This window comes from Sinocyclocheilus anshuiensis, unplaced genomic scaffold, assembly GCF_001515605.1.
Source record: "Sinocyclocheilus anshuiensis isolate Anshui unplaced genomic scaffold, SAMN03320099.WGS_v1.1 scaffold701, whole genome shotgun sequence".
Classification (NCBI taxonomy): Eukaryota; Metazoa; Chordata; class Actinopteri; order Cypriniformes; family Cyprinidae; genus Sinocyclocheilus; species Sinocyclocheilus anshuiensis.
In genome coordinates, this window is record NW_015539895.1 from 142,225 (window position 1) to 159,379 (window position 17,155).

General features: G+C 36.9%; 1 protein-coding gene and 1 long non-coding RNA gene across 5 annotated transcripts in view; one reads left to right on the forward strand and one right to left on the reverse strand.

Moving 5' to 3' along the window:
- LOC107685907 (protein CLEC16A-like) overlaps nucleotides 1-17,155 on the reverse strand; it is a 64,907-nt gene that overhangs the window by 37,556 nt on the left and 10,196 nt on the right. For 2 of the 4 annotated variants that reach the window (XM_016482645.1, XM_016482644.1), the window contains 5 exons: nucleotides 6,544-6,727; nucleotides 3,730-3,844; nucleotides 2,832-2,932; nucleotides 2,279-2,398; nucleotides 361-470 (listed from right to left, as the gene is read on the reverse strand). In XM_016482645.1, coding sequence (XP_016338131.1) covers nucleotides 361-470; nucleotides 2,279-2,398; nucleotides 2,832-2,932; nucleotides 3,730-3,844; nucleotides 6,544-6,727 — 630 coding nt within the window. Of the gene's footprint in view, nucleotides 1-360; nucleotides 471-2,278; nucleotides 2,399-2,831; nucleotides 2,933-3,729; nucleotides 3,845-6,495; nucleotides 6,728-17,155 lie in introns of all 4 variants that reach the window. The other 2 variants (XM_016482643.1, XM_016482642.1) reach the window with 1 other exon arrangement.
- LOC107685909 (uncharacterized) overlaps nucleotides 11,636-17,155 on the forward strand; it is a 9,707-nt gene continuing 4,187 nt past the window's right edge. Inside the window, exon 1 of the long non-coding RNA XR_001634005.1 lies at nucleotides 11,636-11,648. This is a non-coding gene — a long non-coding RNA (uncharacterized LOC107685909). The remainder of the gene's footprint in view (nucleotides 11,649-17,155) is intronic.

The following is a 17,155-nucleotide window of genomic DNA, read 5'->3' on the forward strand; positions in this document are numbered from 1 at the left end:
ATTATTTCAAGACATGTAAAGCATTTTTGCTCGTTTATGTGGGCCGTCCCAAGCATGGTTGCAATGTGTTCATTGTCAAACTCCAAAATCAGATTATTTTTAATTCTTAAAAAACGCCATTATTTTATTTGAAAAAAAATAATAAAATAAATTATATATATATATATATATATATATATATATATATACATATATTCATGGATTTCAGCAGTCCCATTTGACAAACTTACGCACCATGAGCTAAAACAAATTGAAGTCTGGCAAAGACATTACAGGTGATGGCATAAATAAAATGCTGAACATGCAATAGTAAAGTGAAGTGCTTTGGAAGTAAGATATGTTCTGTGTTAAGGCTCTTACCTCCAAACAGGCCAAATGAATGTCCTTTATAATGCATTGAGAGCCAGACAGTACAGATTGTTTCAGAAGCAGACAGCTTAACTCCAAGGTGGCAAGACGCATCTTTCCATCTGAAACACACAAACACGTTAGGTTGTGATGACGTAGATCAAACCCATTAGGTGCAACTGTTCTAATTTTAAAACTGAATCAAAGTGGTATTATGTAAAAGCAGACCAAACACGTGACAGTTTATATTATGCAATTCATTTCAGAGCATCTCAAGAGGAGAAAAATCAAGCAAACATGACTTAAAAAGGGAAGTGTGGGGCATTAAAATAGCTCAGATGTGTCTTGTGTAATTACGGCAACAGCCAAACAACCATGTTAGCAGACAAAAATGCAGCAAATGAAAGAGAAAATCTGTGGACCTAAAGGAATGAGATGTTTTGCTTCTTGTAATGCTAGTATCACAATGGACACTGGCTAGAAATGTCAAAAGAGAATGAATCATACAACATGAGGATAACAGCTCATCGTGTATATTGTGTGGACTCAATCAGTTCTACATTTTAATCCTAAGTATGGCGAGTATGTTAAGTATGTCAACATTCAAATGTCACAACAATTACAGGAGCCCCAGAAGGAGAATTCAGCTCCAATTCCTCTTAACAAAGGTGAAAGAGATCAACGGTCAGAGGAAATTGGTTGCAACTTTTGTTACTCAAGGCTGTGGTAAAGGGTACAGAGCTAAAGAAACGTGCATCAAATAACAAGAGACACTTCACTAAGCTTTAGCCCACTTGGTTACGATTGCTCACATTAACTGTTGCTTTTCAAAAAGTCCCATAGAAATATACTGGAGATTTCTGTAAACAGCAAGATTTTTAGTAAAATGTGCTCAGAAAAGTGGAAAAAATTAAAGGGATGTTATTCTGACATGAGCTGGAAAAACTGTGATGTAGCAAAGCATTTTTATCTGCTGTTTTTTTTTTAATTAAAAAAAAAAAAAAAAGATTAGTAGATCTTTTCAGCAGTAAGAAAGGTCATTTAAGAGCAGCATTGTTATTGTTAAAACTAAAACTATTACAAATCATTTTAATCAAAATAAAGCTGAAATTAAAATATAAACATTTGATAACAAAAAATTGATGTCACCTCGGCTACTAACCAAAATAAAATAATTAACTAAAAATACTAAGAAAACTAAGTTACGAAAATGATTCAAACTAAAACGAAAAATAAAAAAAAAATCACAAAAGCAAACTAAAATTAAAATGAAAAGTCAAAACAAAAGCTAATTCAAAATATTAATAAATACTGTAATATTTAATAAATAATACTAAAATTGCACTGGTTCAGAGACGAAAGAAACTGTCTAGAATAATTTGCACTGATAAATCACGTACATTGAAATCAGATATATTTATTAAGTACACAAGAAAAGAAAGTAGGTCCATTTTGGATTCCATAAAGTCGTTAACTACTTTAGTTTTTTTTTTTTTGATTGTCTTTTTATATTGCAGAACAGAACATACTGAACATACATGGAACATTAACTATATACAAAACCAGGGTTTGCTTTAGAAAGAGAAACCACTTTAGTTTTTGACAAGCAACAAGTTCGATGTATTGAAACCTCAACTGACATTCACCAAACAAAGACACACAGAAGAAGCTTTGTTTAAGCTGTGTGTGTGTACATCAAAATGTTGCACAATCACTGTGTTAAAATACGAGTAAAGGACTACTCTGAATAAACAGTGAGTGCTTTGGTCTACACAGTCAAGTTCAGGCACACCAATGGAATTTGCAGCGTGTGATGTTTAATGAGCATGTCTAAGCAGGTGAGGGATTATATTTGGAATCAGTCTGTACAGTACAGTAGAGTGAGAACGTGCAGGTGAGATGTGGAGGATGTGTGTGTTTGTGTGTGTACCTGGCTGAGCAGCCTGGCTCATGATTCGGATCACTCTTTCCACCAACACCTGACTGTAAGAGCTCCTCTCTTGATTTGGCATGGATAGCTGGATCCTCTCTAAGAGCTCCAGGTTTATACCTGCACATGCACATATAAACCAACAAGAGATAAAGAACAGAATGTTGGAGCATGACGTTGCCACTGTAAAGCTGTCAAAAATTGTTTAAATCATGTAACCATATAACCATTGTATTACAGTATTAAGTATTATATTACCTTACTAAGTAAGAAAACATGCTTATATGTAAGCATTTTGAAAGGTTGGACGTAATGTCTTTAAAATACAGTAAAAACAATTATATTGTGAAATATTATAAAAATGTAAAATTCCTGCTCTTGTTTTAAATAAATTTGAAAATGTAATTTATCAGTGTGATGGCAAAGATGGATTTTCCGCTAAATTCAGTTAAATATTTGATACAAAAACCCTTTCATATCTATTACCATAATTATCCATTTATTTTGAGTGTGTAGTTCGAGACTGTTATTCCTGAAGAAACAAATGAGATACCTTTACTGTGAGACATGGCATACAGGAGACAAAGCACAAACAGAGCCTGGTAATCCTCTGTGTCACAGTCCAGTGCATTATACAACATGTCCAGAAAGGGCCTAGAACAACAAACAAGAAGAAAACAGCTATTCTTTGATTCTTCGCTGGAAATCTTGCAAAAATATTAACAACAGAACAATGTGCACAACGTGCATTGCACAGTTTGAGATGACATGCTGTATTCATTGTGTTGCAAATGCGAAAGGCATTTACTAGGCAAGCTATTGTCTATAAATCATGCCAAACTGAGACTGGCTTTAACAAGTACTCATATCCAGACTAAACGCTAGTTACCTCCCTCCCTCCCTCCCTCCCTAACTAAAAATATTCTCCACAGGTGTAAACTCTTCTTCTTAAGTATCAAATCATGTCCATGCAGAGTATTCCTAAGATTCCTCACATGCATGCCAGGTACTTGGGATAGAGAAAACACATTAATATTGCTTTTGAAAGGCTTGTGGAACAGTCTGAACACATCCTTGGCCCTCTTTCTGTGGAGAACGCCAATCTAAAGAGGGGAGCTTTGCTGCACTTCAATGAACTAAGCATAAAAAGCCAATTGCAGGTTCACTGGTTCAATGATAACACCCTTTAACAATGCTGACACTCATAAAGCACAATTTTGGACTACAATACAGTTTTAATGGATGTTGCTTCTCAAGTTTCTCTTCAACTAAAAGTTGGAGCAGCATAGATGCATCTGACCCTTAATGAAAATGTCACAGGAGGTTAGCTTAATCTGACAAAAATGATTTGTGGACATTCTTAAAAATGTAAAGTTGTTCATATATGCATTTTTCAAGGCTAAAAAGAGCTACGTTTTCTTCTAGGTCTGCGGTTAAGGTTGCTTGTGTACCTGCTCTTTTGTCCTTCAGATCGTGCCGCGCTCTTCTCCTCGTCTGTAATGTTCTGTTCAGTCAACGTGGACACTTCAGAGATCCTACATTTTTCCATCACCACCATCTCAATTTCTGCAAAACACAAACACAACACAGAGAGTATAACAGCAGAGCTGGATTTTGGCATTGTGTATATCAGATGTCAGCCATGGAAGATCCCCGCACAAAGCTGATCTAAGCTGTCAAAAGTTAGACTAATGGATTTCCCTTGAAATGATTATATACCTGCAGACATATCAAAAAGGGAAACCACTTGGTTGCATTTAATAACTTTCAAAACTGAATCTAACAGCCCAAACCACAAGGGAATGTTTTCTAGAATTTTATTGTAGTGACCACCAGATTGAATTGTAATGTATTTTTTTAAACATATTTGGCACTGATTGTAAGGGGGAAATCTGCAGAGTTCCGCAGAACATATTATAGATTATGTATTAAATATTTATGCGTGAATTTGTGGACGCGCATCGTGGAGCTAGTGCAAGACATGCATTTGTGGTTAAAGTATATACATTTTAGGGGTTGAACGACTTCTGATTTTTTTAAGTCGACTTTTATGTGATGAAAGTCGAGTCGAAGTCGACTAGTCGCTGATGACGTAATTAATGAACAAATAAGTCTGGAGCTGAGACTCGAACACCTTGTGCACAGCTATGGCATATGACACAGCGCTGCCCACATGACTACTGCTCCTATAATAGCTCATTTTTATCAGTTCTTTTGTCTTTAGGTCGTTATATTTCTCACAGATTTCTGCTCGTTCTAAATCAGATACAGATAAAGTAGCACAGTAAAGATTACATTCATATGAATGCATTAGTGAGAGTGATTGCGTGTGTGAATTAATTCTACCTGGCAACGTCTCTCTACTAGAAGTGAAGCTGTGGGATTTGGTTATTAAGAAATATATGCGTGAACTTTTCAGTTTCTAAGCTATTTTATTGAGAAATCACAGAACAGTGTTGACAATACATTTATGCGCTTAATAATTCTGTGTGCTCGCGATCTGCACGAGACGAACTGTACGCGCTACTGTCTGAAGCCTATGTGTGTGCGTTACCGTGCAGCAGCGCATTAGATTAGAACGTCGATTAACTTACCTGTACAATAAGCTGTTTAAAACGTGCATTCTCCCATTCAATTTCGAGCATCCAGTAATATAATCACACGTCTTGTGGAGTGCTTTCAGAGTATGGGGTGAGTAAATTATCAGGACATTTTTATTCTGGAATCCTTTAAACTAGCCACAAATTTTAAAAGTTACTTAAATGAACATCACATAACTGGCTGTGTGTCAGACGTGGGGAAGGACGACTGAAGGAATGAATCACACAGAGGAGTGAATACGACAGGAGACAGGGCTTAGCTCACTTTCCCTCTCATGTCTGACAACTCCCAACAAGATTAAGGAGACACAATAATGTCTACCAAGGTAGAAGAGGGTGGGGGTGAGGTTTTGCCCAATCGGAGAGTTGGCGAGCACAGAATGAATGTGGAGCACAGTGACTGTGTCCAAACACAGAAATGACGTGACAAGGTGGAGTGCTCTCACAACTGGCAAAACATAGTTTAGCCAAGTAGGACATGCTGCTGGATCAACACTGCCATCATTGTTGGTCCTGGAACAACATTGCTAAGAAACAATCAAAGACCAAACCCTAACCTATCCATGAAATTATCTGGAAATAATTAGAACGTTGTTCAAATCAATAACCCCAAGGCATTAAGTCTAAAGGCCCTTGCACACTGAGTCCAAAACTTTCATCTGAAATTTTACACACGTTAAAAAATAAATACGATCTCACATTGTGTCAATCCCGTTTACACACTGCCTCCGAAACATTCGTCTGACATAAAAAAATTCAGATCGGGTTCGATTTTCTACGTTTTTTGCATCCGTAGCAAGCATTTTGAGAGGTGTTTTGACAATTCAGAGCCACCGTGCAAGCGAATGCCAAAATCCAGAATGGGGTCTGACAAGTTGATCCACTTCTTCTCGCTGCACAAAGCACTGTATAGGTCCTTGCACACTGAGTTCACGGAAATTGGTGGTCTTCTTTTTAATATGTGGCTCTATCGCTAGCAAAGCATCAAACTGAGCCACTGACATCCTGAAGTAAACTTTGAATTGCATAGGATAATCCCACAGCTCCTTGATAAGGAGGTGGAACTCTCCTTGGATTGGATGATGGATCCAACGTTTCCTGTTTCTTGTTCTCTTTTTAAGAAGAGAGAGGACAACAAAATCATCCTCACTACTTGAAGACTCTTTTTTGTATTGTTTTGCGATTTTTTTTGCAACGGATTAATTAATACGCATCAGACTCAGTGTGCAAGGTTTCTGTGCGTGACAAATTTTTGGGATGACGAATACGAAAAAAACACATACGAAAATTTCGGACTGTGCAAGGACCTTAAAAATAAAATCTGATTGGTTGATAGGATTATTGCTCCAATCTAATCTATATCCTACTTGGGTAAATCACCATAAAATGTATCCTTTTGTATTCCACGGAAGGAAGTCAGTCATATGGGTGAAATTTCCCTTTAAGCCTCACCATAGATTTGTGTGAAGTTCTACTGTGGGACATTTTATGAACTCAAATCGGCACAGCTGTTCGGTCAGTTTTGAGAGCAGAGCCACAGCCGAAGTGTGGTGTGGTGTGACCCAAAGAATGAAGGGTCAGTCAGTCATGCTGGGACATTCATCTAATGCTACTCACCTTCCTTGTCCCCACTTGTCCTGCTGGCCTTTGAACTAGCCTCTATACCTTTAGCCTTTTCCTTCTCTTCTTCTGGCCCTTCCTCTGATCCCCGCTCTTCCTCCTCTTCCTCGCCCACATTCTTGTAGTTGGGCCTTTTCTGGGTCCTCTTCTTCCCACGGTGACGACTCATCTCCAGAGAACGCTCCAGACTTTCTGTGGGCTTGGTGAAGCGACGAACACGGGCATTGCTCTAAAATGAAATGACCAATGGATGAGGCGTATGACTAATATGTACTCTGTTTGATACTCATGAAAAGCTTTCTTCTTGGGGATAATAATAATAATTGTAATATTGTTATTACTATATTGATTCCTAATCTTATTTGTTATTTTATGATGTTATTTATTATATATATATATATATATATATATATATTATACTTTTGGATCTCCAAAAAGCTTTTGACTCAGTAAATCATTCAATAATCTTAGATAGATAGAGTGTCATGGGTTTTTCAAGTAAATTGATAGCCTGGTTAAACTCTTATTTAAATGGGAGAGTTCAGAGGGTAGAATTCGATGGGATACTTTCTGAGGAAACAATTGAAAAAATGGAGTCACTCAGGGAATTGTTTTAGGCCCTCTTTTGTTTCTCTTATACATAAATGACATGCAAGCAGTTTGTGATTGTAATTTGTTTTTATATGCTGATGATTCTGCTATTGGATTCAGACAAGGATGTTGGTAGGATACAAGTGAATTTAGGTGAGGAGCTTTGTATGGTAAGAGACTGGCTTTCTGAAATCAAACTCTTGTTGCATTTAGGTAAAATGAAATCCATATTATTTGGGTCTAAAAATAATTTGAATAAGGTTTCTAAGATGTCTATTAAGGTAGGGATTGTTTAATATCAAACAGAACCACCGTTAATTATCTCGAATGTGTTCTTGATAATGATTTAAGTGGTGTAATATGGCTATTTTATTTAATTTATATTTGTATTATGTTATACAGATTTTTTTTTATATAGTTTTTTTTTCTTCCTTTTTCTATGCCAACTAGAGAAAGTACTTTAAAAGCAAATTCACAATTTAGAGGAAACACAGAAACTTTGTCTTTTAAACATCAATACGCTTTATTAGATATTTAAATATGCAAATTGTAATATTTAAATATGATATTTAAATATATAAACAATCCATAACTTTTTCTATTAAAAACAAAAAGCAATAGCTGCTTTTACAACGTCTGCAGAACTTAAAGAAGCAGTGAAAGGAAAACAGCCTCTGGCTTCTCAGAAACAAGAACCAGCTAAGACAGGAAACAGCTGCCAAACAGTTGAGGACACACATGGTAAGTGCAGCACGGACAGCAGTGATGTTTCCGAGGAGCTCCAATAACTCACACGACGTGACAAGCACTAGGCAGTGCTGTTGGGCATAACACAAAAGGACTCCCAACCTCATTTACGACAACCGCACAAGAGATAAGCTGTTCATTCTCAGAACAGCAGGAAAACACTGTGAATAATCACCTGCTCGTGGTCTCACAGTTGCACTATTGCACCCTGAACCAGTCTGCTTTTCAAAGAACGCCTGCAAGGATTCAAAGAACCCACCTCTACTGTTTCGATATGTGAAATGATGTTCTCCATCTACAGTTTCTCTTCAAGTTTAGAAAGCAGCTTTAAGGAACATAATGTGTCTGGCAGCACAAGAGTTAAAAACAACTCTCGACAAAAAAACAGGACCACAACAGGTCACAGTGACACGGTGCGAAGAACATGAGCTCGCAGCTGAGAAGTGGAGCACTCAGTAGGATGCCACACTTGCAAAAAAAAAGAGCCATCTGTGGTCTGCTTGTGGTCACAGACTTAATGAGTGAATTCTATTCAAAGTGCAAAGTATATCGTCAACACTGAGCTATTTACGAGAAAGGACTAGATAAAAGGCAGCTGATCAGCCTTTGTGATGACCTCACTCTTTGTGCCTCTGCTGTCAAGATAAGCCACACATACATACATACATATATATATATATATATATATATATATATACACATCTAGGGGTTTACTAAAGGCTAAAGCGTGGTCGTATGACATGCGTTGCATCCCCTCATATATGTGTGACATAATTTTAATCAAAACAACAGATCTGTGACATCAGACTGATGTATGTTGCACTGATGTGAGCGTACCTGTCACCTCAACCCACCCAAATGACCAAGCTGCATTTGCCGAAACGCTGAATTGTGCTTGTTTAATCTCCCAAAATGGAGTCGCTAAAGCATGCCACCAGGCTACAGGTGCGTTTCCAGCAAACTGCGCAGCAGGTGTGCCTTTGCTAACACATGCACCCTGCTTGTTGTGCAGTATGTAAATCGTATAATGAGAAAACAGAGGAAGCTTCTAATACGGTGGCGGTTTCGCCCTTCATCTCTGCACTACATAAACTTCATACTTCCTGTCATCTGCACAAGGACCTGTTTGAAATCCTGATCTACACACCCGACCTCTCTGCCTGGTCCCTTCTATGCTCATCCTCTACCTGTGGCTTGTGGTGAAGGAAGGTCATGTGATATGATGTACTGTATGTGTGTGTTTGGGTGGCAGAGGCTTGCTGGTAACACACAGGCACTAGCATCTATTTCACAGTCTTTACGGGAAAAAGAAAGTAGGTTAGAGGCGGTGCGGTGATGGTGTAAGGCAAATCGCTGTACATCAGAGCAACGAGAGCCACAACAAAAGATAGACAAGAACTTTGCATTTACATAAGGATTCCCACCGGCTTCCTCAACCGAGCTCTTCACAACACAGTCCTACAACAGACTATGTGCTAACTATAAATTTAACTGCTGATGGTTTGTTCAATTACCAAATTTTGGTTTACCTCAGTTTTGGCATAAATTCAGAACTTGGAAAGATAAACATGAAACTTGTGCAGTTTCATAATTTAATATCAATAATTTGAAATTAATCTCATAACTATTTTGTAGCTGATGCATTCCGTTCATAAAGGGGAAAAATGGTGTTGGCTTACATAGTGAAATATATGTGCATTGTGGAGTGCAAAAAAAACTTGTCACACCAGTATAAAGTCAATAAAGAGCTTACATTTGAAATCTTGATATTGCTTACCAGTGTTTCCTAAACAATGCTGTTTTTGCAGTGGGAGAGATTTTGTCAGATGTTTTTAACCGCTGTTATCTGATGGTTTTCATTGTACAAAAATACAATAATTCATACTTGTCAGCTTTAATAATAAAATTATGCAATTCAAAGAGTACAAATGACTTTACTTTTCTTAAACATCCTATCTGGACTTGATTTATAGATGAATTACAGAATGAATCAATATAAATAGCAAATGTAATGCGTTTAAACAGATAACCCTACATTTAACCAATTGAAGCAAACTACTAAATCCACATGCTTATAATGCATATCCACATATATGTACACACACACACACACACACACACAGTCACACATAGGCTACATTATACAGGGGTGCACATAAGGGGTGTGCGACCAAAATAAAAAATGCAATGTATAAATATGTTCAGACCGCTCATTTGCGTACCGACATTGTTGACAGCTGTTCATGCTCAATCACTGTTTTAGATCGACTAACTGTAATATTGTATAAGATTTCCTCAAACTGAAAGCATAAATCTAGGCAATGCGCTGCTGGTTTCAAAGCAAAATGCAAAACTGTGCCATTTCTCACTTACGCTCTTCACTCGGCAGAGCTAAACCCGGCAACGCATATACTTACTAGCAACCCGCCAAAATAAAAGCTTGCTGATTTTAGATTTGAAAATAATGAAAATTAATTTTAAAAAAGTTAATATCAGCATTGTATTTTTAAGTGTACTATAAACTAACTGTATTTTTATTCTATACTCAAATTATTTTTAAATATAATAGTATTTTCAAACGGATTATTTTGTTTATTATTTTGTTTATTTTATTAAAATACAAAATAAATAAATGCAATAATACTATTATCATTAATAATTATTTTATTTTTATAGTTATATTTAATGAGTGAGTCACACTATGTGCAGTTTGAGTACCAAACCAAATCTCCAAGTGCTCTCATGAGAACCAGACCAAAAACTTATGTACACCCCTGTACATAAACATATACATATATATATATATATTAGGGATGCTCCGATCGATCGGCCGGAGATCGGTATCGGCCGATAATCACATTTTATGACTCGATCGGTACTCACTAACTTGGCCGATCTCACGAACCGATCGAAAAAAAAGCGAAAAAATTAGCTATTTGTCGTGTATGTTTTGCATGATGATATGATGAATGGAAGGTTAATTTTTAACAGCAGATTCAGTGACGTTAGAGCTGATCTACGCCTCACTGCACGGGAACCGGGGCTGATCGCGGCCGCTCTAGTCAGTGCTTGTGTTTATCAGTCAGCCACGGCACGTTTCTGACGTGGCTCTCCACGCTGCTTGGCTAAAAATAGTCTTTTGTGAGGTGTCACAGCGTGAAGGACGGAACAAAACCTCGTCGGAGCCGTAAGGGATAACGGTAACATAATACGCTGATCGTGGGCTGCTCTTAAATGAACATTTATTTATAAAACAAAATAACTTCTTTGGCCATATTAGCCTACTCAATAGCATTAACACAGGCTTTACTCCTTTCCAACTTTATCTGGAATGTCACCGTTTCTGTCATTGCAACTTCCCGATCAGGCAAACGAACACACACACGAAATCGTCTGCCTCATGAAAAAAAATGTATTTAAAAAAAAAATGTAGTTAATATTTGCATCATTTATGATTTATTTTATCCACCCGCAAAAAATCAGAATGCATTTTTTATTACCCGACCCGCGGATTATCTGCAGCACCCGTGGATATAGGAAAAGCAAAACAAGTTTGCTGCCTAAATCAGACAGATTTAATGAAAATGCTAATTAATTCTCTGGCAGCAGGAGGTTCTTTAAAGCGGGAGAAACAGGTTTTCCCAGTAACGGCTGTACACAAAGCAGCGCTGAGCTCACAAACGCTGCTTTATCAGGCATATAACATGCCAGATGAAATGAAAATGACATCAAAAATTTTTTAAAGCTAGTCTTCCTTCAGAAATACAGTGATATAAAAACACCCGCACCTCGTTTAGATTTTTAAACGTGCAGTACCTGCTCATGTTTATTCAACCAAGCCTTTTGGAAAATCCGTCAGTTTTGATATTGTGGCAACACCTTAACCTTAACTGCGTTTGTAGCCGGCGCCATAGCCAGACTGATAAACAAACACAGACCGGAAGTGTACTTCGGGCCAGGCGCTTACGCCTGATGAAACCGTCTATATAAAGCTTGACGCATCAGAATCGGCCGATCACCATGACAAGAAATCGGTACTCCGTATCGGCTGCACAACTCCTGATAAAGAGACCAAAAAATGCAGATGAGCTGAAGGCCACTGTCAAAGAAACCTGGGCTTCCATACCACCTCAGCAGTGCCACAAACTGATCACCTCCATGCCACGCCGAATTGAGGCAGTAATTAAAGCAAAAGGAGCCCCTACCAAGTATTGAGTACATGTACAGTAAATTAACATACTTTCCAGAAGGCCAACAATTCACTAAAAATGTTTTTTTTTATTGGTCTTATGAAGTATTCTAATTTGTTGAGATAGTGAATTGGTGGGTTTTTGTTAAATGTGAGCCAAAATCATCACAATTAAAAGAACCAAAGACTTAAACTACTTCAGTCTGTGTGCATTGAATTTATTTAATACACGAGTTTCACAATTTGAGTTGAATTACTGAAATAAATGAACTTTTCCACGACATTCTAATTTATTGAGATGCACCTGTATATACACACATACACATATTCCCATTATATTTGCTATATGCTATAAACAACATTTTCTCACATGAAATACAATACAAACCGGGATCTTACAGCATAATGATGTGTTGAGTTTTGCAGACGCATACAGAGTTTTGTTTACAGTACATGGCAGCACGGATATGCATGTGATCAACAGTTTCGTGCAAACCAAAACAAATGTAGCAGTCAGCAAAATGACTTCATATCACAGCACTGAACGCAAACTTAATGTCGCTGTCATGGTCTATTTACCTTCAACACAGTGCAGTTTATATGATCTACAGTACATGTTTACATCTTCAGCTGTTTCATTTAGAACTTAAAGATTTGCAATTTAACATTTGACATTTAAACAAAAATGCTTTGCAGGATTTGTTCGATACAATGTGTTCAGTTTGTTGTATTGAACAAATCCTGCAAAGCATTTTTGTTTAAATTGATTTGAAATTGCAGTCGCACAAGTAGCACTGGTTTAGGGAAGCTGGGTTTGACAGATTACCGTCAGCTTGTAAAAAAGGGTCTAGTAGAGCAAGATGTGGTTAAGCCTGAGAGGTGAGACACAGAAACAGACCACAGAAAGAGCCAGAGAATGGGAAAGAGGAAATGGCTTTTGATAATACTGACACAAATGAGAAGAGAGACCATTTCCCTGAAGAGGCCGCTTTATTGCCACTTTCATTATTTTTTATTTTTTTTGCTGATGATAAACATACATTTATCAGAATAATACAGAGTGGTGTACTGAAGCTTGTCTACGATTACCAGAGCACTTATTAATAACCATTCTAGGAATATATCTTTGACCACATCATTATCTGTCAAAATTAGATTTCTTTTTTTAAAGGGTTAGTTCACCAAAAAAGGAATATTCTGTCATTAATTTCTCTCCCTCATGTCGTTCCAAACCCACAGCCAGCGTTCTGACGTAGAACACGAATACACTGCACCTTGTTTACAAGCAGAGGAACGCACACTTATATTTAAAGTAGGGCTGCACGATAAATCGCATGCGATATTTAATGCGCATCTTGTCAGAAAGCCGGTTCTTTAATCAGCAGTAAATCTCCATCACCTGCGTGCTTTCACATTGAGCAGCATTAACTACACAGAGCCGTTGTTCACTGATGAGCTGCGCAAAAAATCGCGCGAATATGAACGTGGTTTGGCGCAGCTCGTCAGTGAACAACGGCTCTGTGTAGTTAATGCTGCTCAATGTGAAAGCACGCAGGTGATGGAGATTTACTGCTGATTACGGAACCGGCTTTACTGATAAGATGCGCGTTAAATATCGCATGCGATTAATCGTGCAGCCCTAATTTAAAGCAAACAATATTAGATATTTGTTAGCTTTCAAAACTACCAAAATTAAATTATAAAATATTCTATTCATTTTACATAGGAAGTGATGTCATAGATTGCTGCCAGGGTGTTGCTAAGATGTTCATAGTGCATTTTAGTGTGTTGATAGGCTGCAATAGTGTTGAATTACACATCAAAGAATGAGTAATGGCAGAAATGAATAACTATCTGCTAGCATTGCCTAATACATATTACAACTAATATCATTGCAAAAACGTATATTCAAACAGTACTAACTGAGACGCTACTCACATGATAACAGTCTCAAAAAAAAAAAAAAAAAACTACAGTTCAAGCAAGCATGACATCCTACTCTCTCAGAAACAAATCTGACATTTAACTGATTTTGTTTTTGCCTGGTGCATGCTAACGACTCAACCAGCCAAACATTCGGGACGCTTTCATTGCAAATATTTGCATATGTGCATATGCACGGCCTGGCCCGGAATCTGATATCCAGACAATAAAAAAAACAAAAACAAGTAATGTGCTACAGGCTGAACTACACAATCAGTCTCACATCCACCTACATGCTGCAGTGATGTCTGCTGTGGAGAAGACATCAAAGCAGCCCATTAACACCACTGATATCGCTGCGCTCTTATCTGCCTGCCTTACCTCAGTGTAAATACCCTCATGAAAATAACAAGAGCAGAGGCAAACCGCAAAGAAGAATTCTCTTCTCCTCTTCAACCATCTCATCCACAGACTGGAGAAGTGTTGTTTTGTAACTACCTGTTTTCTAAGACGTTTATTTGTGGCCGACACATCTTATATTAAAAAAAGCCACGGTGAGGATGTAGCACTCGACTGACATCTTTTAGGTGATCAACAGAAGTGATAACATTTAACAAGCTAATTGGACACATGCGTGCGTCACTGTAAAACTGACACATTGATTCAATTTTCTTTGAGGTACAGGAAAGTTTGGCCAGCTTGATGTAGCCATTACAACTAATTTGACACCAAGTAAATATCAAACAGAGGCCGATAAACCAGAAAGAGAGAAAGAGATCTACCAAGTGTATGTACTTGTGGAACAGAAATAAATGCCCTTTAAAGGTATAGGGTAGGCGATTTCGGAAAGGCTAGCAATAGCAAGCTAGCTTTGAAAGCAAGAACCCAAACCTCGCTGCATAAAAACTGTGCAAAGCCACGCCTCCTCCAAATTACATGAACGTGCGCAGTAGGGATGTTCATTTTAACCGGTTAACCGTTAACTGACCGTAAAAATTTTGACCGATTAATACAATCAGTTAAACAGTTTTTTTTTCAATAATTTATCAAAATATTTAAAAAGGTTTGCTGCATAGTTAAAATACGCTATGTGTATAAAACATTTTTTGTTTTTTAGAGAAAATTCTAAAGAGAAAAAAAGTTGCGTATAAGTCGCATTTTATTATTTCATTCAGAAATAGGCCTAATGCCGACGCAAAATGTTTACAAACATTATAATAAACACTCTAAACATAACTAGGCTATTTTAGTTCCCCTCACCCCACAACAATCCTTTCAATTAACAGTATTTAGAAAAGAACAAGAATTAAAAATATAAGCTACACTGTAAAAAATGATTGTGATTTTAACAGTAAAAGACGGTAAAAATGTTACAGTAAAAACCTGTTAGCTGGTTAACAGTAAGTTTCCATACTATATTCGGTGAATAAATGTAATTACATTTAATGTGATTTTACAGTAAAATACTGTTAAAAATACGGTTTTTGGAAGTGAAAAAGAAAAGGTAATTGTATAATTTACAGAGAAAACTGTACTTCATATTTGATGTTTTTTTGTTGAAATAACATGTTGTTTCTTAGTTTTTTCTTTTGTTGTGTACACTAGGGTTTAATCTTACATCTAAAGTTGTTAAATTAATGTTTATTGCATTATTTCAGTATCATGCGTGTCACCATGATGGGGTTTAGTGTTTGTGTTAATGACACTGTGCACCTTCTATATATAAGTATTGCCCTCCTCAGCTCGTAGAAAAGCTGTTTGTGATGAGCTTTGGTTCATCATCCGCTTTCTGCCGTCTGTTTCCTTTTGCACAGCAAAAAAATGAACCGAAACTCTGCATACTAGTCTACTTGTTGCACAGTTTTTCTTTCATTTTCTTAATACATTTTTTAAGTAAAAATATATTTCTCGTATAGGCCTATTTATTCGTTATATATATATATATATATATATAGCCTAGCTTTATTATGTTTTTCTCCGCTCACAGTAACGCTGCAGGTGCGTGATGTGATATGAAGACCATGTGAATCCTCATGTTCTGTTGTTTGCTGCTTTTTGCGCATGTAAAATTAATCCCCGGGAAACAAATGTTAGTATTTTTAACGGGTCACAGACATTTATCCTCTCTAATTTAATTCAATTCTAATTTAAAATAATCTTGTCGGTTAATGGTTAATCAGTTAACGAGCATCGGTTGTTGGTTAGGAAAAATAACCGAAATGAACATCCCTAGTGCACAGGCAGACCAGACGCTAGCCAGCGACATGTGTTGGTCTCATTCACCGGTGAGAAAACATTACAGTAAAAAGCATATAATATTACAATAATAACGCCTTTCTTTCTTGCTGGAACGCACTGATGATATATGTTTGCAAACGGGGTGCGCAGAGGTATGCAAATACATATTTTGACAGGCAGGCAAGACAGCCAATCGTAATCTTCGGACCGAACATTTTGATTGGACAAACATTTTATGGTCCTACGCCTTCCACAGACGATATACATACATATAAATACATTTAGACCACTTAACTTAGTGATTGCTATCAGGATGTGAAGAGATTTTCAACCAGCATAACAAAAAAATGTTTTTGAAACAAATCACCTACCCTGCCTTTAAACTAAACTATATTCACATGTAGGCATGGGCCGGTATGAGATTTTGACGGTATGATAACCTTAAGCAAAAATATCACGGTTTCACAGTATCACGGTATTGTTGTTACAGCTCTAAAATGTGTTAATTTGAAATGTCTGGGTAAAAAAAAAAAAAACTGAACACAATATATTTTGAGCAACATACAGAATATTTGGAACACTAGTATTTGTTTATTTTTTCTTTGATTTGTTTCTGAAATGTGGGCTGTCCTGCAGCTTTTGATGTGGATGGTTGATTTGCTGCTAGAGCTACTGCTGCCCTAAAAAGAAGAAAAATAAAGACCGACATTTTTATTTAACCTAAATCTGTAATTACAGTTAATTTTAGTTATATAATTCATATACATATAATTTCATATGATTTATTTACATAATTTCATATACATAATTTGATTTAATAATAACCCCCAAAAAAATTTGAAGCAAAAACAGAATGTTCTGACTAGCTTTGTGAAATTATACTACATGCCTGAAAGAAGCAAACAGCAGAAGCTCTGAATGAGACGCAGATTCACTCTCTGACAGCAGGAGGCGCTTCTGGAACACCAG